The sequence below is a fragment of the Heloderma suspectum genome, chromosome 3 (genome assembly GCF_057233095.1).
Source record: "Heloderma suspectum isolate Gila_16-S chromosome 3, 16-S_ref, whole genome shotgun sequence".
Lineage (NCBI taxonomy): Eukaryota > Metazoa > Chordata > Lepidosauria > Squamata > Helodermatidae > Heloderma > Heloderma suspectum.
The window spans coordinates 223397969-223421273 of NC_139460.1; the positions used below are offsets into that span (position 1 = coordinate 223397969).

A 23305-nucleotide genomic window follows, 5' to 3' on the forward strand; every position below is an offset into this window, starting at 1 on the left:
ATTCTTTTGTAACGGTTTTGAGGAAGCATAAATAAAACTCCTGGAAAATTGCTAAAACCAAAATTTGCAGCTGCTGATTGTGGCACAAGATTTCATTTGAATTTCTTGAATAAGATTATATGTGAGTAAGGGTCAGTAATCAAAGTGAAATGCAGGTTTGTGATATCTGTTTTAACAGAAACGGCTAGCAGCTATACCTGACCACACAGATGTTTCGTTGAGCCCAGAAGAGCGTGTACGTGCCTTAAGCAAGCTTGGTTGTAACATCACAATAAATGAAGACATTACACCACGGCGCTACTTTAGATCTGGAGTGGAGATGGAGCGGATGGCATCTGTATATCTGGAAGAAGGAAATCTTGAAAATGCCTTTGTTCTCTATAATAAGTTTATAACGTAAGAACTGGTCTGCGGTTGTGGATATTGACCTGAAAAGATAAATAAATTACATTTTTAGTAATGGTATTTCAACTATTCCGGTGGAGTGGTAGCAAATGATATTGACATGTCTAGAGAGTACGGGTCTTTCAGATCAAGGGTAGGCCACTTCTAGGGATTGGAGTAACACTACTCCCCCAGAGCCTCCTGGGGGCCCACACATCCCACCGCTGCTGAAAATGCTGCCACTGCTGAATTTGGTGTCACAGTGGCGGCAGCAGCCCTTCTTTGCACACCTTGTTTACAAGCAGAATAGTGTTCCCTGGAGGCTTCTGGGCGTGTGATTCTGCTTGTAAACAAGGAGCGTGCTCCCTGTGCATCTTGTTTTTAAGCCAAATCATGGGTTTTCTGCCACTGCAGCGGCAAATGCAGCAGCAGTGGCCCGGGGTGGGTGGGGGCACCAAAACAGCTGGGGAGTGCATGTGGCACGCAGACTGCAGGCTGCACTCCCTTGTTATAGATGGTTACTTTATAAGTCAGTAAATGTGCACTCATTTGTTGCAAGGAATTCAAATGTCTTCCTTAAGGGTAGAACATCTGTTGCAGGGATAGTGCATTTTTTTCCAGCACCACAAACAGTAATGTTTTTTTTGCCCTGGGAAAATACAGTTTTCTCCCAACTGTCCTGTCATTTGTGATATGATTGATATGTGGAATTTGTTGTGCTGGCACCACAGAAATCTGTTAGAAATAGTCTGTGACAATTGTAGTGATACCAAACATCATCATCCTTATGCCATTTATCAACTTAAAAAAAAAAAAAAAAGTTTTTCTTTTAAAAGAAAAAACTAGAGGCTGAGCAGGAAATAGATGTTACAGGCTGCCAATAAACATAGCAGGCATGACTTATCTGTCCTCCACAGTGACAAGGAATACTCAGTATTTGGAATAATATCCCTCTACAAGTTTCCTTGTCCCAAGTCCACTTCATTAGTTGCCAGCTGTGAAGGCACAGAAACTCATGAGCATGATGAGATCATGTCATGTCTTCCCTAACTTCATGTCCTCCAGATGTGTTGGACTATAACTCCCATCATCCCCAGCTATCATGGGAATGGTGAGGGTTGTAGTCTAATGGATCTAGAAGGCACCAGGTTGGGGAAGACTGCCTTTGATCAGGGCTGGGCAGACTTCAGGCTTATGAGATTTACTTGGTTTTTACTAGAATTCCAAGACCCGCCAAGCATGGTGCATAAGAAATATACTTTGAATTGAAGAACACTGTGCCCAGGAATTAAGTTTGAGTATCAGAACCTAAGAGAGCCCACAGTCCTTCAACACAAAAATCCACTACTGGTCATCCCAAGTTTTCATTTCAGCAGTATAATTTAGGGCAAAGGGGTGGAGGGAGTGTTCCAGCTCTGGCTTGTCTCTTCCCCAACAAACTTGAGTTCTTGGTTTGCAAGTCATGCTAAATAACCCAGGAACAGAGTGATTGGGCAGCATGCACCAGCAGCGTTTGCAACAACCCATGGTTTAAAAAAAAATAAAAATGGGTCATTCATTGTTGCTATTGTTAAACAATTGGGGGTTAGAAATCCTTGCCAATCTACTGCAAATCATCCAGAGATCTACCAGTGGATCCTAATCTCCTTTCTGCCAACCCCTGCCCAAGACATTCATATATTGTATTTTAAGGTTTTTAATCCTTCTAAACTGCCAGAGTGCTTTGGCTATTGGGCAGTATAGAGATGTAAGAAATGAAATGAAATTCAAGGAAGACACAGTCTGCCTTTTTAGGAACCACCTCATGATTACCATCAATTCTAGTTTCACCCTGAGAATTAGTTACAAGATTGTCTACACAGCCTGACAGTGAAATCCAAACAGGATTACAAGTGATCCTTGTGATCAGGAAGGGTCATCTGGCAGGGCTGTTGGAACAAACAGTAAGCCCCCCCCCTCCTCAGAATAATTGACCTGTGACTGCTCTGTACATTGTTACCTTTCTCTGTGGAACTGGCTCCTGCCCTCGCACTCTGTTGCTATAATGGGAGGTTGCAAAGACTCAGAAAGGTGCAAGGTGGGGGATTCGTAATGGTTTTGAGGACACCTCCTCACAGGTTTACACCTTCTCACACTCCAGGTTTGGGTGGCCCTGGCCTGTACATGTAAGCTTCCTAACTAAGGGTGCAGACTAGCGCTGTGCCGAAAATTTCTCCCACATATTTTTTGACCATTCTCATTCAATTTGATAGAAAAGAAATTGCTTTCGAAAAGCAATTCAGAAAAGGAGAAATTTTGGAGAAATTCTCATGGGTTGGGTTTGGGGTTCTTGTGCTTACCTTACTTGTGAGGTGGCTGAGGAGTGTGCATGAGTGTCCTGTCTGTCATTGCACAATAACCTCTGTGGCAACCTGTAGCCTCCACGGCTTCCCGCACTTCAGTTAAAGCCATCACGAGGAAGACATCATGAGGCAATTCCTCTCATAGGGCTTTTTCAGTTCAAAAAGTGCAGATGGCCGGGGAGGCTGAAGAGCAATGGAAGATGTGTAATAGAGAGTGAGAAAACACACACAGCACCCTCAGACACCTCGCAGTGATGAGATAAGCTCAAAAATACCACCAAATGAAATTCAGAATTCTGCCTCAAGAAAGTGGAAGCCTCACCACAGTTGATGCTGTTGCCACCTACAGAAGCAGTGCAATAAACCAAAAACCCTTAGAAATAAAAAGAAAGAACCTGTGCTACAGCTCCTGCCAATAGTGAGCCCTATCTGTGAGAAACTGTTGGAAAATTTCTCCTCCCCTACGAGAAAGTCAGTGAAATTGTACCCCCAATTTTTCTGCCAACAAATAGGCTGGAGAATTTTGAGAGGCCATTTGTGCACAGCTCTAGTTCAGACTTAGTTTGGGAGCTTGTGCAGGACTGATTTAATCACATGGATTGCATCTGAGTGCAGCTGTGTGTCTGAAAAAGTCCCCCTCCAACTCTACGATTCTGTAATTTACATTGGCCTTTTCAGTTAATTCCTTTTATATATCTTCAGGGCAATTCCCCAATGCATACCTTAATAGAGTTGACGATTACAGCTGCTACTATCACCATGACAACTCTGAGTTTTAATTCTGGTGAGCAGTCTAATCAATACATAACTGCCACATTTTGCCCGTAAGAAGGCAGGGAGGGAAGCCCTCCTGGCATTAAGCAAGTAAACCTGGCTGCCAGACTAACATTTGCCTTTGAGTAATGAATTCTGCTTTACCCCTTGTGCCTCTGAATGACTGAGTGGGAGCCTGCAGTGCCATTTTTTTTTTTAACTCCTTGTGTGTGTCTGTCTGTGTCTCCTTTTCTGTTGTTCTACCTTGACAGAATCTGTTTCCCTTTCCTAAACCCCGCTCTTTTCCTTGACTTGTCTTCTGAGGCACGGTGCATTCATGGCTGTAAACAAGCTGCCTCCCTCACCATCCTCTCTTCCCCCATTTCCCAGCTTAAGTCCCAGAAGACTAAGCAGAAGGCTTGCAGCAGCTCACTTCAGCCACTCTTTCTATCTTGCCCAGGGCCCAATTTTTAAAAATAAATGCAGGGGGAGAGAGTTGCTGTAAGGAAACAGGAAACCTGGAGTGGATGTCTGTGGAGAACAGGACTATGTCTGTGGAGGGAAGGATTGTGTTTACTGGCCTTGTGTCCTGGTATCGAAAACTGATTCCTGCTGGGTTGTGCTCAGGCACAAATGAAGCTCTGTGTAGGGTTGGGTGTAAAAAACAAGAGCCTGCCTAAGGCAAAGGACTTATTGGGGGTGCCGAAAAATTTTGTGTAAACAGCTGTTGAACAAGACTTGAGAAAACCCAGGACTGGTTGTGTTTTTTCAGGGGGTGGTGTTGGTGGTCTGTGTTCTTTACTTGTGTATAGGATACTTGGAGGAGAGGTGGGGGCTGAGTTTAATTTCTAAAGAGGGAAGAGCTGTGGACTCAGGCCTGTGGAGAAGCCATGCTACCGGTCCTGACAGCCCTGCCCTTTCACTGGGCTGGGAGGGCCAAGCAGCACTTGCTCAGAGGAAAGAGAAAATCACCCTACCTGTTGTCAGAGGCACTTATTATATTCCTATTGGCTAGCGGAAAATATTACTGGCTACCAAGCCCAGCCACAATTGGTAGAGCCCCATTAAATAAAGCATTTCAGGAAAATTGGTGTGAGAAGCTGAGGCCTGAAGCTCAGTGGTAGCCTTGCACTTAGAAGGTTCAATCCCCAGTATAAAGGCTCACAGATATCTGGGCTGGGAAATCTGTCTGAGTTTTGGAGAGATACTGGCAGACAAGCTTACAGTTCAGAAAACATAGAATCATAGAATAGTAGGGTTGGAAGGGGCCTACAAGGCCATCGAGTCCAACCCCCTGCTCAATGCAGGAATCCAGGTCAGAGCATCCCTGACAGATGGCTGTCATATTCATTAGAATATGAATTCTAATAGAAGAGAGGGAAGGCTAGTGAAAAGTGATGTTGTTAATTAGAAAGAAAAGTAGGTATGCAGAAGGAAACCTCTAGTGCTTTGTTTTTTTCATCACCTATTGTTTAAAAATATTTTCTAAAAATGGCATTGGCTGTAATTGACAAACCAGTTTTTCCAGAATAGTTCCATTAGAATTAGTGGCACTGCACTATAGTAAATGGTATGAGAATTAAAATCGTTGTGCCCTTAGGCTGTGTGAACCAACAGTAGTGTCATGATTTAAACTACAAAATTATTGAAAGCGGCCATGAATAAAAAATAAATGTACCCAGCCTCATATGATTTATGCCACCTGCTTTTGTCCCAGGAGAAAAACAGTGATGTTGTGGACATTCATCAGACATGCAAGGGGGGAAATGTGTGTGTCTCATTTTCTAGTTTGTTTGTAGAAAAGCTGCCCTGTCATCGAGACTACCAGCAATGTGCAGTTCCAGAAAAACAGGATATTATGAAGGTAGAGTAGCTTTTTTGTTTTTTACTGGCATTTCAGAGGATTTTTTCTTTCTTTCCAGGAACTAATAACTGCTGGGTCTTGCTGGGGTGCTTGGATCCTGGCAGCTGTCTGAAGATGCTAGTTGTTGCTGCTGGCCCTGGGTGTTATGGTGCAAACTGAGGGTCCAGAGACTATGTTTGGCCTCTGATGTGTAGATTCTACACATTGGAAGGATCAGGTTTTATAAACTTTCTGTAGCATGCAGCCAAATCCTGTGAACCATACTGCTGAGACAGCAGCTCGATGACCTTAGGAACCTATCACTAGAATGTACAAGGGCAGTTACACCAGCTATTACTCATGTTAAGGCCAGAGTGAAGGGGTAAGCTGCCATTGAATAGCCCTTCAGCCATGTTGAGAGACATTGCTTGCCGCTAGATTTGGTTCATAGTTCAGGGCCGTAATTTATACATTTTTATTTAATTTAATACTAATGAATTATTTGCTTCAGTTACGGAATCAAGATGATGGTTTTGAATGGGAGGAAAGCAAATATGAGCACATGTACATACTGTCCTTTATTTTTTAATTTCCCCTATCAAAGAAACTGAAGGACATAGCATTTCCTAGGACTGATGAACTGAAGAAGGACCTGTTAAAGAAATACAGTGCAGAATACCAGGAATATATGCGAGACAAGGTAAATTTCATCGGAACAAATTATCTTCCAATTCTTAATGATACGTGCAATCTTTAATGCATATTCTATATAACAACTTTTAGGCAAATGTCTAACTTTACTCTCTTGAAACCCTGCTATAAACTACGATTAACAGTGCAATCCTATGCATACTTACTTAAGAGTAAGCCTCATTTAACACAACGGGATTTACTTTTGAATAAACATGTGCTGTAAAAGTGTTGTTTTTAGAGAGAGATCATTACCTTTGAGAGTTGGAAGAAATGGTTTAATTTGCTTTTAAGCCCCCTTGTGGTGATGGTGCTGCATGCCATTATCATCATATTGTTAAAGATACCCAAGTGAACAAAAAGGGTGACTGGACATTAACATGTGAACACATTAGTATGTATTTAGAAACCAAATTTCTTCATTAAGTCTTTATCCACAAAAATGTTCCCCTGGATTGATGTGATTCCATTTCTCTTTACATGCATCAATGTAGGCAGCCCAACCCTAACACGGATGAGAAACTTGGGCCCTCCAGCATTTTTGGCTTACAGTTTCCATCATCCCTCACCATTGGCTCTACTGGCTAGGGATGGTAAAAGTTCTGGGCCAAAACATCTGGGGGTCCACAAATTGCCCACCCCTGCTCTAACAACAAAGGAAACCATTGACTGTACAGCCCAAAGGCCTTGCACCCATAGCCGGTACCGCCGTCTTCCTGGCCAGAAAGCTTGGCAAAGAATAAAAGTCCATGACAAAATAGTGCCAGTGGTAGTTGAAAGCACAGTGATCTCTACTGGCATCTTTTATGTTTGTCAGGGCCCACTGCCTCTGCTGGTGCATACGCAGGAAAGGGTTGTGTTAGTGCCTTAAGTACATTCTGTGGCCCTTACAGTTTTTTTTTAAGGCTTCAATCCTGCATATAGGCTGCAGTCCTTTACCCAGACTGCTTAAATCCAATGGAAGTTAACAGGATTTATATTGCCTAGTAGCTCAATCATGCGCATGGAATTAATTCTCAGTTCAGTGATGTTTACTACAAAATAACTGTTCATAGCATTGCAGCTAGGGATGTCAGAGAAATCTGCAATGGAATCAAATGAGTTTGGATTTCTATGAATCCAACCCATGGATTCTGCAGCTGACCAGCTTTTCCCCAGTCGGGAGAATTCCGCAGACTTGTGGACCATTTTTCTAACCTTCTGGAATTTTGTGCAAATTCAGTAATAGTAAATAAGCAAAAAAAATTAAAACAGCACATTTCCCCCATAGGCTAAAGCATGAAAATGCGCATTTGGGGGGATTTGCGCATTTTTGCAGCTGCAAATTTGTGCAAATTTGAAAACTAAAAAAATCTGATTCTGTCAATGAGCAGATGACAGAAGGCAAGGTACCTGACAATCTGCGAAATGCAGATGGAACAGATCCCTAATTGGAGCCTAAATCATTATACCAGCATAGTATGATCCTTGTTATGTTTTGTATATAGCAATTGGTCCTTATGCCCCAGTAAAACGTCTACAAATAAAGTAGCTATGAAAGTGTATAATGGGCTAAAAATATGCATCAAGAAAGAAGCTCTGACATGGTATTCCAGCTGCATCTACAAACAGCAAAATATACTGTCATATGGTCCTTTCTACATGACTGTGTATGAATACGAATCACCTTTTACAAATACCATGTGAGAAACAGCTCTAAAGTCTTCTAACTTTTTCTACACTAGACATCTTGGCCTGCCAACCTGATTTAAATAACAAGGGTTCTAAGTTTTCATTGACCTGGTTCGCACGTAATGACAACCCATGGCTTAATTAACCTGGTTGGTTGAATCATGGGTTGTCATTATGTGCCAACCTGGAACTATGGGTTGTTTAAACCATGAGTTGTCACTGTGTGCGAACCCAGAATCATGGGTTGTTCATAAGTTGTTTCGCCAGGCTACAGAGGCAGCAGGCAAGAGTTATAAAAAAAAATCCAGCCTCTTTGCGTGCCAGTATTTATATGCAGAGTATACCTTTGTTTCCCAGACCCAAACTCTACATGATGATGGCATACCCATGTCTTTAAATGTAGATTTGCCACTTTCACTTGCAAAACAGAGTGGGGGATGCAAACCAAAGGGCCAAAGAATTGTGCAAGTGAGAATGGTATTGGACACTTAACCCAGCAGTCTGTCTCTTTAGGCTCCAATCAGAACTGAGTCCAGCTGGGGAAAATCAACAGGCAGAGGGTGGGTTCAGCATCCTCCTCCCACCCCAGCTTTTGGCCTTCAAACTGTACTTACTCCCACTTTATGGATGGGGGAGACATTTAACCATGTGAGTCTGCTGTTTCCTATGTAGTTTGAAACCCGGTGGACCTGCTCACCTGGAATAAAACTAAAGGATCTGGCCTTATTTTGAAGGTTGATCAGATCTTTTCATTTAATACATTTTTCCAGAATAAATGCAAAACAGAATTGCTGAAGAAACTAGAGCAACAGAAACTGATAGAAGCAGAGAAGAAGCGGATTGCACAGATACGTCAACAGCAGCTGGAAACGGAACAGTTTCAGTTCTTTGAAGACCAACTGAAGAAGCAAGAATTAGCCCGTGACCAGAAAATTAAGGATAATTCAGTTACGTCTGAGCAAACTGATGGGAGCATGTTGTCTTCATGCATTTCAACTCATCTAAACAATACATTCCCCAAAAGAATCGCAAACAAGAGTGATGCCTCTGCTGGACAGTCTCCTCCTATAAGTCGAGCCTTAAAGCCAGCTGCTACTCTAAGTGCTGTTCAGAGTAAGAAATCACCTTCTTTTTGTTTGCCTTCCATGTTGATGCACTGTTAGAATTTATAGCCTGCTATACTGCTAACGTTCAGGACAGGTGGCATCCCATATACATCAAAATATATGAGAGATCTGACCTAAAGCTTACACTACGACAATAACTAAAATCCCAAATAATTGAAATGTTACTACATCGAGAGTATGTTCTGAAAGCTTGATACACACAAATATATCTTTTATCTGGCTAGAAATGTGCTTCCATATTTTAAAGAACTGTTTGATTGCTTCTGTATCCTGTCCTTGTTGTGGTGGTGAGTACAGGTTGCCCCATTACATGCCCAGACCTCAATTTGAATTGAGTTGGTGGTTGTCCCTTAAGAGGAACCAGCAAGAACTAACAATTAACAATTTGCACTTTAATCCAGTGAAGCTATCCAAGACAATGGGGCTGTTCGTACAACACAACAGCCCGCCATAGATTATTTAACCCATAAGCACTCTGTGGGTTGCATGCTTTTTAAACTGTGTTGCATGAGAGCCTTTTACACAGAAGGCTTCCATATAAATGGCTCTCTTGCTCTCTCTTTGTTAGACAATGCAGCTGAAGGAATGCGAAGTGTGGTTCTACCCAAGGATCTTTGTCACAGTTTTCTGCTGCTAGCAGAGTCAAATACAGTAAGAGGAATAGAGACATGTGGAATTCTCTGTGGAAAACTGGTACAGTTGAACCTTCACATTTGTATGGGGAAGGCACTTTTGATAGTACTGTATTTTCCTGTAATGAACTGATATCAGAGCAAAAGCAGATCTGAAGTGTAAGTGTGATATATAATTGACTGTTAGCTGTATGGGTCTGTTCAGAAATTCTTAATTGAGGTGTGATCTGCTATTTGCTCCCCCCCCCTTTTTTTTTTCCAGCAGAAATAGTTCATCTTAGTCAGTGGGAAGCATGTAATGTAATTAAGCCATCATGCTGTTGTGTAATTAGTCTCTATTAAAGGATCCTTCAAGCATTTTTCTGGTTCTCATGAAACACAAATGAAACTTTGTTACAGGAATATTGATATTAAAGATAGCAGAAGCTAATGATGTGGAATATCAGATTCCACTTAGGGGAAAGTGCTCTTCTAGCAAATATTACTTAACTATTATCACTTCTGTGCCTAAATAATGTACACTATTACTTAATACTCACTTTACAGCAATTGTCAACTGTGAACTTGTATCTAAAACATGGCTGATATAGAAACTGCTCAGCCTGGCACACAAGGGAACACATATATATATATATATATATATATATATATATATAAATAAAAATTACATATTCTGGCTAAAAAGACAAAAAGATTGCATTGTGCAATCCTATATATGCTTGCTGAGAAGTAAATTCCACTGAGTTAAATAGAACTTAAGCCCAAGTAAGTGTGAATAAGATTACATACTTTTTTAAAAAAAGTAGTATTTATTTCCTAGATTACATGTTAATAGATACATAGCCTGTGAGAGCAGCTGTAGTTCAGTGGTAGATCACGTACTCTGTATACAAAGAGTTTTGTAAGCAAAAGTTCACAGATTCTATTCCTAGAATCTCCAGACAGGGCTGGGAAAGAGGTGGTGCTGCCAGAATATGGCCCTCCAGACATTGTTGGACTACAACTCCCAATATTCCTCATCATTGGCTATGCTGGCTGTGGCAGATGGGAGTTGCAGTTCAACAACATCTGGAGGGCCACGCCCCCCACAACTGCGGTAGACCATACTGAGCTAGAGGGACCAATGATCTGACTCAAATAAGGCTGCTTTCTATGTTCTTTTGAAATGTCCCCCCCCCCCTTCCATGTATATAACACATTTATATGTAATATCAGTATTAACCTCCATTGTTGCTATTTTGTCTGTTGCTGTGATGAATCTTTGGGTGTAAATTAGTACTGTTCCCCCAAAATCAGTAGCAAGAACTGATGGTGGTTCTAGGGATTTAAGTTCAGTACTTGTTCAAAAGCTGTTTTCCCACACTTGTATTTTGCAGACCCATAACGAATTCACTATTACTCACGTGATAGTGCCAAAACAGTCTGCAGGGCCAGACTACTGTGACATGGAGAATGTGGAAGAGCTATTCAGTGTTCAAGACCAACACGATCTCCTCACTCTGGGCTGGATCCATGTACGTATACATAAATATTCTATGGGTTCCAGTGGATAAATAGACATTCCTTACAGCAGAAGTGGGGAACCATTTTTGGCCTGTGGACCACATTCCCTTCTGGCTAATCTTCTGGAAGGGTGCATATCAGTGGTGGGTGGGGCCAAAGCAAAAGGTGGGTGGAGTCCATGTTAAGAACATAAGAAGAGCCATGCTGGATGAGACCAAGGGTCCATCTAGTCCAGCATTCTATTCACACAGTTGCCAATCAGCTGCCTGCAGGAAACACACAAGCAGGACATGAGCGCAACATCTCCCTCCCACCCATGTTCCCCAGCAACTGGTGTACATAGGTATACCACCTCTGGTACTGGAGGTGGCACATAGCCATCAAGACTAGTAGCCACTGAGAGCCTTTTCCTCCAGGAATTTGTCTAACCCCCTTTTAAAGCTATCCAAATTGGTGGCCATCATTGCATCCTGTGGTAGCGAGTTCCATGGTTTAATTGTGTGCTGTGTGAAGAAGTACTTCCTTTTATCTGGGCAGGGTCACTTCTCTCTCTCTCTCTCTCTCTCACACACACACACACACACACACACGTGTATACATACATTCTTACATATAACACACACATAGCACACCCCCATTTATTCACACATACATACACACACATACATAGTTGCCTCCAAATCCAGCACTGTTTTCATCTTCACCCCTCCCATGCCCATGCTTCTGATGGACTGTTCACTGTTTTCCCAAAAGCACCTTGTAAGTTTTTTCCAATTAAGGAGTTGGTTGGTTCTTTTCTCCTTTCTTTTTTGTAAACCCCAGTCAGTTGTTTAAAACTTGGGAACACTACTAGGGTTGTGGGGGTGGATGTGTGATTGTCACAAAAGCCAGCTAGTTGGCAATATGCACAGCTCCTGCAGCTACAAACAAGAAAGACAAGTTATACCTTCCCCATCCCCAGATAATTCAGTGCTTAATAGGAAATTTTATATCTGACCAAAATGATGTGAGTTCTGGATATACCCCAAGGAGCTAATTGTCCTGGTTGAATTAAAGTTACAATTTAATTGTTTGTAGTTTTCCCATTTCTTAAAGTTAATTGCATGGGCAAAAGCCTTTGTTTCCTCTTCCTTTCAGGTATCCTTCTCTTTTATTTACCAGAACACAGATGGTTCTGTGGGTAACTTTCAAAATGTTCTTTAATTTTGACTATGAAGTACTCTCTTCCAGTGCCAGCAAACAGGCTCCTCCTTGATTGTATTTTGACCTTGATTTGAAAGAAAAAATGCATTCACCATTTAGACCTCTTCTTTTTCTTTTTTTTTTCATTTGTAGACACATCCAACACAGACTGCATTCTTATCCAGTGTTGATCTTCATACGCATTGTTCTTATCAGCTAATGCTACCAGAGGCTATTGCAATTGTTTGTTCACCAAAACATAATGAGTGAGTACTCTCTCTTCCACTGCAATTATCAGGAATGTTCAGATAGGTACTTCAGCTTGTTGTCTCTATACCCAGTCACCCACAAAATCACTTTTAAATGTATGATAAGGTGAAGAGAAAAAAGATCCAAGTACATGTTTTGGATGTGGTGTTAATCACATAGGCAAACATTAGATGACCATTTCATTTCCGTGTCCCTTTTCTATTTAAATTTTACAAACTTTGGCATTATAGCATTCTAATTGCATTCTGTTTAATTTGAAAGTCTATTGTCATTGACTTCCAGTTTCTTGGATCCATAGTCTCACTTTCAGTCCAAAAACTAGGGGCAGGTTTTCACACGTAAGGCTTCATAGGAGCCCTTTCCCCACTCCCCATCTTGGAAGATGTATGACACAACGTATCAAATCACTGCTGTAAACAAGATGCCCATGTGCACATTGCAAGGGTCCAGCCTTCACTGTTGCTCCAGGGGCAAGTTACTCAGTTGGAAGATTTGTCTTCTAGATGTATTCAGTTTAGTTGGTGGGTCTTTAAATTGTGGAGATACTTCTTGTAGTTTGCCATGCTATTTTGGCTTCAGCATGCAATAGGAAATGAAAAAGGAAACAATGATGATTAATTTGACTTCAGACAATGAACAGAAATCTTGAATATATATGAAGGTGTCCCATAGTGGTTAGTATTGCATACAAACCTGACCATTGTGTTGGACCATTAGAACATAAGGAGAGTCATGCTGGATAAGATCAAGTCCATCTAGTCCAGCATTCTGTTTACACAGTGGCCAACCAGCTGCCTGTGTGAGTCCACTGGTCCATGTAGTGACTGGTACCAGTCTGACTGTAAACCCCAGTCAGTTATTTAAAACTTGGGAACACTACTAGGGTTGTGGGGGTGGATGTGTGATTGTCACAAAAGCCAGCTAGTTGGCAATATGCACAGCTCCTGCAGCTACAAACAAGAAAGACAAGTTATACCTTCCCCATCCCCAGATAATTCAGTGCTTAATAGGAAATTTTATATCTGACCAAAATGATGTGAGTTCTGGATATACCCCAAGGAGCTAATTGTCCTGGTTGAATTAAAGTTACAATTTAATTGTTTGTAGTTTTCCCATTTCTTAAAGTTAATTGCATGGGCAAAAGCCTTTGTTTCCTCTTCCTTTCAGGTATTCTTCTCTTTTATTTACCAGAACACAGATGGTTCTGTGGGTAACTTTCAAAATGTTCTTTAATTTTGACTATGAAGTACTCTCTTCCAGTGCCAGCAAACAGGCTCCTCCTTGATTGTATTTTGACCTTGATTTGAAAGAAAAAATGCATTCACCATTTAGACCTCTTCTTTTTCTTTTCTTTTTTCATTTGTAGACACATCCAACATCGTCTGACTGGCAGTGGCTCCTCAAGGTTTAAACTTTAAAGTATCTGTTTCTCTGAGCCCTGCTACTTGAGGTCATTCTAACTAGAAATGCCAGGGGTTGCATGTGGGATCTTTTGTGTGTAAGGTGCAAATGCATTTAATCTTGATTACGTTAAAAAGCAAATGATCCATCAGCTGAAATGATTTCTGACTGGTTTTTGCAGGGTCTGCATTTTCCAAAGAAGGATTGATTTTGATAAATACTTGTGGTTTTACATTACATTTATTGGAGAAGTCAGAACTTGCTTGCAATGCGACTGTTTTCCTGTCTTACAGACCTATAACCCAATATAGGAGAAGGCAGTTTAATCCTGCGTGATGCAATTGTGCTATAAAAGTGATGTTTTCATTGCAGGGAGAGAGGTTACCCTTGCAAGATATCCTACTTTGTCTCCTAGCATCATGCAGCGTTTGGCTGGAGCAACACGGTAGCAAAGGCTTTATAAATATAAGTGGGGCAAAGCTGGATGACTCTTAACCAACTTTTCTTACATAGGAAGCTACTTTACTGCTAGGGCATATGGTTCTTCTGCTATTGCATGGTATATGTTAGCAGTCAAGTGTGACTTGAAAAACTTCTCTTGGAAATTCCATAAAGCTCCTGTACTTTTTGTGTGTCTCAGACCGGCAGCTGGCCTTTCACACACAGTGAAGGTATACAGTTGTTGCTGTGTTCTGGCTGCTTCCCTAGACATAATATTTTCTTTGCTTTCTAGCACGGGTGTCTTCAGACTTACTAATGCCGGCATGTTGGAAGTTTCTGCTTGTAGAATGAAAGGCTTTCATCCCCATACCAAGGACCCTAGGCTATTTAATGTAAGGACAACACATTCTTTTCCAGGACTTTGGCTAATACACATATACACACATATTTTAAAATACTGTCACAGTATAGGGGTTGGGTTTTTTTTTTTTTTAGATCATTGTAAGAATGACTTGAAAGAAGTGGCATGTGCAAGAATGCCCTAACATATTGTTAGAGGGGGTCTTTACACGATCCATTTATTGCATGCTCCAAATTGGCCAGTCACAGAAGTTTGTGGGTCAATTAAACGATGTTGTCAACCACTAGCACTCCTCTCATGTTTTCCAAGCATTTCAGGCAGATTAATTTGAAACGGAAATAAACTAGTAACAAATAGATCTGTTTTCCATTTCTACATATAAAGAGGAAATTCTGCAATAAGAGGAGCTAAACCACAGCGCCATCTAGTGGCTGTAGAAAATAAACTTATAGAACTCTCAGATAAAGGGGGAAAGGGAAGTGCATGTAAAGGGTTTATCTTTATCCCAGAAAGATTCCGGAAGCCAAGGCCCCAGTAAAATCACAGAACAGAAGGCCCCCATGTGGAGAAGCTTGAAAGCTGTTCTTTATGTACTTCCATTCTATCTTTCCTACTTGTTTGCCTCTAGAGTTCTCCTGATGCAGAACTCATCTGGAAAGAGGGAGAGGGAGGAGGAAGGATGAGTTGGGGCTGATCTAAATGTCCCTGCAGTGGAACTTTCAGTGGCTTCATGGGGGAGTGCGGAGCGGCAAAAGCCATCCCAAAGATGGGAAGAGGAGAGTGACATTTAGGTCAGGTGGGGAGACTACTTAGCTTACAATAATACAAGGTGGTCTGAGGCCTTTTTCTCCTTAATTTCTTCTCTCTCTTTTTTTTTTTTAAAAAGAAATTTCTGTAAAGGTAAAAGCTGTATCACACTTTCAGTATGGGTCTGGAAGAATCTCCCTGAAAAAGACACTATGTAATTATGTAGCATTGTTTCCAGGAACATTGTAAGGGAAAAAAGATTCCCCCCACTGCTGGAAATAATGGAGGAAAAGCCCTCGGACCACCACATAACTGAACTTTTAACAAATAATCCCTAAACCCAAAAGTGAAACAAATTTCCCTCTGCCCAACCAAATTCCCCACCATCATCATTGGAACTAAAGGTCTGGTGAAAGTTGTGGGGAGGACTTTTTGGACACCCCATGCCCCCTGGAGCTAGCCATACTATCTTGGTGAGGAGAAGAATAAGCAGGAAGTACATAGTTTTATATACCACAAAGTCTAGTGGCACCTTAAAGACTAACACATTTGCTCTGGCATAATCTTTCATGAAGGGGACAGTGACTATTATGCCCCTGCTGGAAGATGACTCCTCAGAGGAACAGCTGGAGAACCAGGAACCACCCACCACAAGCACTGCCCAGGATCTGCCAGTAGACCAGGGCCGAGGCCCTCAAGGGAGACTACAATGAGGGCATCACCTGTGGAGGACAAGGACTCTGCCTCAGAGGTGGAAGCAGAGAAACCCCCAAGCCCTCGGGAGAGATGCCTCCTGAAAAGACAGGAACTCAGAACGGATTCTAGACTGATCCAGAGGCCTCCCTGTGAGAAAGTCTGCTCACACATAGGGATGTCTGTCACAAGGAAATCCGGCCCTCTTGGACTCAATGGGTTTTCCTGGAGCCCCCAGCTTGGCTTGCATTTGGCTTTTTCCTGGAACTTGCAGATTTCCACTTTATTTTTTTCCCTCTAAAAATAGCAAGTTAGCAAATTGGATCTGCAATTTGTTTACTTGGGCAAATTACGGCTGTAATACTGTAACTTGGGCAAATTGTGGTCATAAAGTGCTTCGTTATGTGCAAATTGTTACTGCGATTTATAGAAACTGAACCCGCAATTTGCACATAACTAAGCACTTTACAGCTGCAATTTGTACAAGTTATACTATTATGGCCATAATTTACCCAGATTACAGAAATTGCAGCTACAATTTGCATAACTTGCCATTTTTAGAAAAAAAAATAATAAAGCAGAAATCCGCAAGCTGGCCTGACTCACACAGATCAAGCTGGGCCAACTTTCAGGCTGGTGAGTCAGGATCCAGGGCAGAATGCTGGACAGACTTCATCCCCTAGATGGAATCCTCTAACAACCCTACTCATATATAGGAGGTTTGCTCAAAAGGAGGACCTTTCCAGCTGCAGTCACTAAACAGCTCACAGCTGAGGCTTGGGTGTGGCTCTGACAGCCTCTGCCTAAAAACAGTGTTGACCTTCCTGAATCCAGCTTCACTTTCCTTTGGACTGCTTCCTTGACTGACTTCTGACATGAGTACTTCTGGAATGAACTCCTACTCTCCTTCTGCCTGCTTCGTGTCTGCTATGTTGCCGTGGGGCCTTGTTGCCTGTTACCAGGATCGGACTCTCACCGCCTGCCTGCCCGCCTGCCCGCCCTTTGTCTGCTGTGCTGCCTTGGAACCTTATTGCCTGTGACCTGGGCCATTGAGACCTTGCCAGATCCATGTTTGTTCAGACCGCCTTGGAACTCTTGGATCCTTGAATTTCCAACTGCTAGGCTCAGATCCAGAAAAGTGACAGTGACCCTGAAAGCTTATGCCAGAATAAATTTGTTAGTCTTTAAGGTGCTACGAGGCTCCTTGCTGTTCTTGCTGCAACAGACTAACACGACTGTCCCTCTGGAAATTATAATTTTATATATGTATGTTTTAGGCCCAGCTGGTCTTGAGTTAGTAGGGAAAGTAAGGAAAGGAAATATGGGTGGGTTGAAAATTTACCCTCTTCCCTCATTTTTTTTTCTGCTATTGGATAAAGTTATATAGACAAAGCTGAAGAACTGGCCCTATAACGTTAGAGATACCAACCACCCCCTTACATGAGGCTGTAACACAATGTGGCTGAGCTTACATTGGCCAAGATGTCATTGAGTGGGGAACTACTACTGCCTCTCAGTTGATGGCTGGCTTCCAGTAGGGGGTAGGGCAAGGCTCTGGAGGGACAATGGAGCATTGTGGGCATCAGCTGGATCTCCTCCACTGGGGAAGCACTAACTCCCATGATAAATAACCTGTTCTCAAAGAAATAAGCCAACACCATGTGCTGTCTCTTAAATGGCTTGTTCCTGAATAATTTCAGAATTAGTTTACATTTTGCAGCAGATTCCTTACTGACATATCTGTGACTGATTGTTGACTTCTTTTTCAGATGTGTAAACATGTCATTGGGAAAGATGTAAAAATAACTGTATTGGATCTGAGGTGATACGGACGGGAGAAGAAAGGCTTCCCAAAACAGATGCTCAAAGGAGAACGTGGCTGCCAGATTTTCCTACAGTGTTTTCCAAAAGTTACTGACATTTTATATTTGTACGTTTTAGATTTACTAGTTTGATATTTATTGCCTTTTCCCATTTTGAGGTTATTTTGTTGTTTTTCAAGATACAGTTCACAGTGGCATTCAATCAAAATATGTTGTTATACTGGAATACTATGAAAATAAAGTGAATTTGAAACAGTGATGGAACCTTTGCAATGCTTCTGATCTTTTTGTTTTGGATTACGTGTTTTTTTCTGAACTGCCATTTTTCAGCTTTATATGTTTTTGTGAATGCTCACGGCACATTTAAGAATAACTGTTAGCTGCAGTAGAAAATAGGGACTACAGAACTTTCTAAGAATTCCAGCTCGCTTTTTTTTTCTCTAAAGAGCCTATCTTCACATTGTAATCATTGACATTGATTAGCCTGCATGTCATGGGTATTTAAAAAGTAAATACCAGACATTGGTGGTGGGAGGGAAGCAGATTTATTTATTCATTTGTTTTATACCCCACCTTTCTACCAAAAAAAGGGCCCTTGAGGTAGCTTGACCTTGGGAATGAAGCATATGGGGAGGAAAGGTTTAAGCCTTCCCTCCCAGCCATGATACTGCTTTAAAGAGCCCCTTTGGTTTGCCCCTTCAGTTTGCCGTGAGGGTGCCTTTTATCTTTTCCCTTTTGGTCTGCTTGCATCCTGGTCATCTATTGATTGTCTGTCTTATGTGAGTGAGGTATCCCTGAGTGAGAGCAGGGATCCTCTGACAATGGCAGTTTTTCATGTTATTGTTGCCCATCCTGGGTGAGAGACAGGGGATAGAGGCTTCATATCCTAGAATTGCTTCTCTGCCCAGGTTGGGAGCCTATGGTAGTGAGAAGTGGAGCTTCCCCTGGGTGAGAGTCAGGGGGTTGTGGGGAGAGAGAACTGCTTTGCCACCTTCCAGGTGAGATAGAATGAGCATGAACCAATGGAAGTAGGTTACATGGCTAAGAAATAAGCACTTTACTTGTTCTCTGCTTTATTTTGGTTGATTAACAAGCCTGATGTCCTAACTGTGACCAGTGGCTGGTTACAACCACAAATTACAAACTGTGATTGTGTTCGTCTGGTTGGGGGTGATTGTTGGATGAGTGGAGTGTATGTGTTGAATGGTTGATTGTATATTTGAATGGTGGGTGGCTGTTGAGAGTGTGTGGGTATTTTTACAGCAGTAAGGATGTGCCTAAGAAACTCTGATACAGGGACCCATGGAGGGGGCACCACTATTCCAATGACTTGGGGCAGAAGGAGATACAGCAGGAGGAGGGGGTTGGGACATCAAAGTAGAAAGGGCCACAGTTCCCCTTCTACCCCCCCTCCTCTAGCTCTCATGTACCTTGTGGCTCTTCCACTGTGCCCTCCTGTCTTGCAGTGCTGCTATTTAACGCCAAATTGGTCTGCAATAAGACCGCACTCATTCATGATTTAATCATGGATCAGAGGGCCGTTGTGTGTATTACTGAGACTTGAGTGGGTGAGCTGGGTGGAGTCAACCTGACTCAGCTCTGCCCACCTGGGTACTCAGTGCAGCACCAACATAGGTTGGAGGGACGGGGCAGGGGGAGTTGCTGTGGTTCATAGAACTTCCATCTCTATCACCAGGAGACCACTCCACCTTGGAGCGGGCCTTGCGGGGTTGCACCTGGTGTTGGGCCATAGAGACAGATTGGGGATGCTGCTGGTGTACCACCCACCCTGCTGCCCAGCATCCTCCCTGACTGAGCTGGCGGAGGCAGTCGCAAGTGTGGTGTTAGAGGAACCCAGGACGCTGGTTCTGGGTAACTTCAACTTCCATGCTGAGGCTGTCTCCAGAGTTCCTGCTCAGGACTTCATGGCCTCCAGGACAACCATGGGGCTGTCTCAGTATGTCATTGGCCCAACACATGAAGCAGGGGTGATTTGGTTTTTGCTCCAACTTGTGAGATAGGTAGTCTGAAGATTGGGGGACTCCAAGTAACCCCATTGTCATGGTCAGACCATTTTCTGGTGAGATTTGAGCATACGGCATTACTCTCCTCCCGCAGGGGTGGGGGACCTATTTGGATGGTCCACCCCAGGAGACTGATGGAATCCAATGGATTTCTGAATGCTCTTGGGGATTTTCCAGTGGAGAGAGCTGGTGATCCATCTGAGGCCCTAGCCTCACTGTGGAACAGTGAGATGCGGAGGGCCATCAACTTGATTGCACCTGAGTGCCCTCCCTGGCACTGTGGAGCCCGTTCTGCTCCCTCGTATACCGGGGAGCTGCAGTCAATGAGACAGGCTGGACATCAGCTAGAGCACAAATGGCACAAGACTCAAAAGTGAAGACAGCCGAGCATGCTCTAGAGTGCATAATAGTGCCTACTGTGTGGCAGTGTAGGCAGCAAAGATTTATTTTGCTGCCTCCATTGTGTCCTCAAGTAGCTGTCCAGCAGAGCTCTTCCAGGTGATCCAGCAGTTGTTAACATCTTCCCCAGTAAATGGGTCCCAGTCCCAGTCCCCATTGAGGACCCGTTGTGACCTTTTTGCTTCACACTTTGAGGACAACATCATTTGTCTCCGCAGTGAACTTGATGCTGTTAGTGCAGTACCAGTAGAGGTGTCTGATGCCACCATCTGCCTGATTTTGTGGGATCAGTTCCAGTTGTTACAGCCTGATGTGGACAAGATGCTTGCAATAATGTGACCAACCACATGCCCTCTTGATCCCTGTCCCTCCTAACCAATAAAAGCTAGCCAAGGGGGTATGACTGGGTGGGTCCAGGAAGTGATAAACACTTCCCTACCGGAAGGGGTGGTCCCTGCTGTCCATAAGGAGGCAGTGCAGCCACTCCTGAAGAAGCCCACTCTGGACCCAATGGTTTTAGACAACTACTGCCCAGTTGCAAAGACGCCTTTTCTAGGGAAGGTACTTCAGAGGGTTGTGTGGCGGACCAACTGCAGGCACTCTTGGAGGATACTGATTATCTAGTCCCATTTCAGTCCGGGTTTCATCCTGGTTATGGGACTGAATCAGCCTTGGGCGCCCTGATGGATGACCTTTATTGAGAGAGGGCCAGGGGGAGTGCAACCCTCTTAATTCTGCTTGATCTCTCATTGGCTTTTGATACCATCGACCATGGTATCCTCCTGGATCGACTCCATGGGATGGGTATTGGAGGCACTGTGTTACAGTGGCTGTGGTCCTACCTACGGGGCCAATTTCATAAAGTAATATTGGGTGACTATTCCTCGGCCTCTTGGCAATTGAGCTATGGGGTGCCGCAGGGTACCATCTTGTCCCCAATGTTGTTTAACATCCATATGAAGCCACTGGGAGTGGTCATTAGGGGATTTGGAGCTAAATGCTATCAGTATGCTGATAACATGCAGCTCTATCTCCCTGTGACATCTGACTCAGGAGAAACTGTGCAAGTCCTAAATCAGTGCCTAGACTCAGTAATGGGCTGAGTGAGGGTCAATAAATCCTGGCAAGACGGAAGCCCTGTGGGTGCATTGTTCCTGGGTCCAGGAGATAGGGGCATTGCCTGTTCTGGATGGGGTTGCACTCCCTTTGAAAGACCAGGTCTGTAGTCTGGGGGTACTCCTAGATCCATCATTATCGCTGGAGACCCAAGTGGTCATGGCAGGTCGGAGTGCCTTTTACCAGCTTTGGCTGGTTCGCCAGCTATGGCCTCTCCTGGACAGGGATAGCTTGACCATGCTGGTACAGGCATTAGTAACCTCAAGACTGGATTACTGCAATGGGCTCTATGTGGGGCTGCCTTAAGGCTGGTCTGGAAGCTGGAGCTAGTGCAGAATGCAGCAGCTTGGCTGTTGTCGGGATCTGCCCCTTTTCAGCATGTAAATCCTCTGCTGAGGGAACTGCACTGGCTGCCTATTAACTACTGGGCCAGGTTTAAGGTATTAGTACTAGTGTACAAAGCCCTAAATAACTTGGGACGAGGATACCTGAGAGAGCGCCTCCTTCTTTACCAACCTGCCCGGTCACTGAGATCATCAGAGGGCATGTTCCTGGTGGTTCCACATGGACCTATGGCATGGTTGGAGTCCACCAGGAAGAGAGCCTTCAGTATGGTGGCCCCCTTCCTATGGAATTCCCTGCCTTTAGAGGTCAGGCTGGCTCCAACATTGTGTTCCTTCCAGCGCCTCCTGGAGAAGTTATTTCAAGAGGCCTTCCTTGCACGACCAGCTGTGGTTTGTTAAATTTCACTTCATTGGAGTTTGTCTTTTTTAAAAAAATGTTTTAACTCTTTTAACCTGCTGTTTTATACTTTTACCATGTTGTTCACCGCTCCAAAATCTTCTGATGTGAAGCAGTATATAAATATTATAAATAAAGCAAGCAAGCAAGCACACATGTAGCAATTAATATTAGGAAAAAACTTCTCATTGACACCAGTGGGCTTTTTGTTCCTAGTGCTAATTGTCATGCAAAGGAAGATTTTTCTCATACTGTGGCTGGAAAGGGAAGGCTTAAACCTCCCCTCCCCACAGCCTGTGTTCCTGAGGATAGTCGCCCTCCCCACAACACCTGGTATTTAATTTGTTAAAACCCACGTGACTGTTAATCATATCCTTTATGTCTCATGTAGTTAGGCCCTTGGATATTGCTATAGAGCAAGGAACTTGTGGCACTCCAGAAGTTGTTGGACTCAAACTCCCATCAGTCCCAGAAAGCATGAGCAGTGCTCAGGGATGATGGTGACAGTAGTCCATCAGGCCACAGGGCTCCCATCTCAGCTGTAGATCATGCCAAATGAGTCTTGGCCCTGAACACATAGATGTAGGAAAGGCCCACTTGGAGTGGTAAGCAAGACGAGTGCTTAATTCTGGAAAGACCGAGATATTTCCAAGTGAAATACCTTTTTCTCATTTCTTCTCTGGCATATGACTTCAAGGTGTCACCTATGCAAAGAAGGAAGGAGAACAGCAACTGGAAACATAGACTTGGGGACATGGATGATGGTTGTTCATGGGCCCAAAAACCTGAAACATCCTAACCATTTTGACTGTATCCATCATCTAGGTGATAGATACGGTGTTTAAGGACAATAGCAAAAATTCCAAAGGATCAGGAAAAAAAGACGTTTGCACAGCCATTCTTCATACTACAAGATGAGCTTTTTGTTCTTGCCACACAGTGAACACCCACAGGGAACATGTTCATATAAACCGGGATTGTGGGCCACCACAAATTCTGGTTTCATCAGAAAATCAGATTTGCTGGACTTGGTTATCCTGAGATCCCAACACACACCAATCTAATCACAGTGCGGCAGTAGCAAATTAGCCAAAATAGGAAGAACCTGTTGTGTGAAATCCAAGGGTCAGTTCAAAAGATGGTAATTTTTTCCCATACAGTC

At 43.2% G+C, this 23305-nt stretch overlaps 1 protein-coding gene across 9 annotated transcripts in view; it reads left to right on the top strand.

The window, feature by feature from the left end:
* STAMBPL1 (STAM binding protein like 1) overlaps positions 1 to 18131 on the top strand; it is a 32695-nt gene extending 14564 nt beyond the window's left edge. For 2 of the 9 annotated variants that reach the window (XR_014789405.1, XR_014789406.1), the window contains exons 3-11: positions 179 to 396; positions 5268 to 5343; positions 5927 to 6022; positions 8454 to 8796; positions 9379 to 9503; positions 10819 to 10956; positions 12281 to 12393; positions 14532 to 15391; positions 17810 to 18121. Coding sequence is in view for 6 of the 9 variants with exons in the window: in XM_084845763.1 (XP_084701889.1) it covers positions 179 to 396; positions 5268 to 5343; positions 5927 to 6022; positions 8454 to 8796; positions 9379 to 9503; positions 10819 to 10956; positions 12281 to 12393; positions 14532 to 14631; positions 17810 to 17866 (1266 nt within the window). In the remaining 3 variants the exon portion in view is untranslated. Of the gene's footprint in view, positions 1 to 178; positions 397 to 5267; positions 5344 to 5926; positions 6023 to 8453; positions 8797 to 9378; positions 9504 to 10818; positions 10957 to 12280; positions 12394 to 14531; positions 15392 to 17809 lie in introns of all 9 variants that reach the window. The other 7 variants (XM_084845763.1, XM_084845767.1, XM_084845765.1 and 4 more) reach the window with 5 other exon arrangements.
* The last annotated feature ends 5174 nt before the right edge of the window (positions 18132 to 23305 follow it).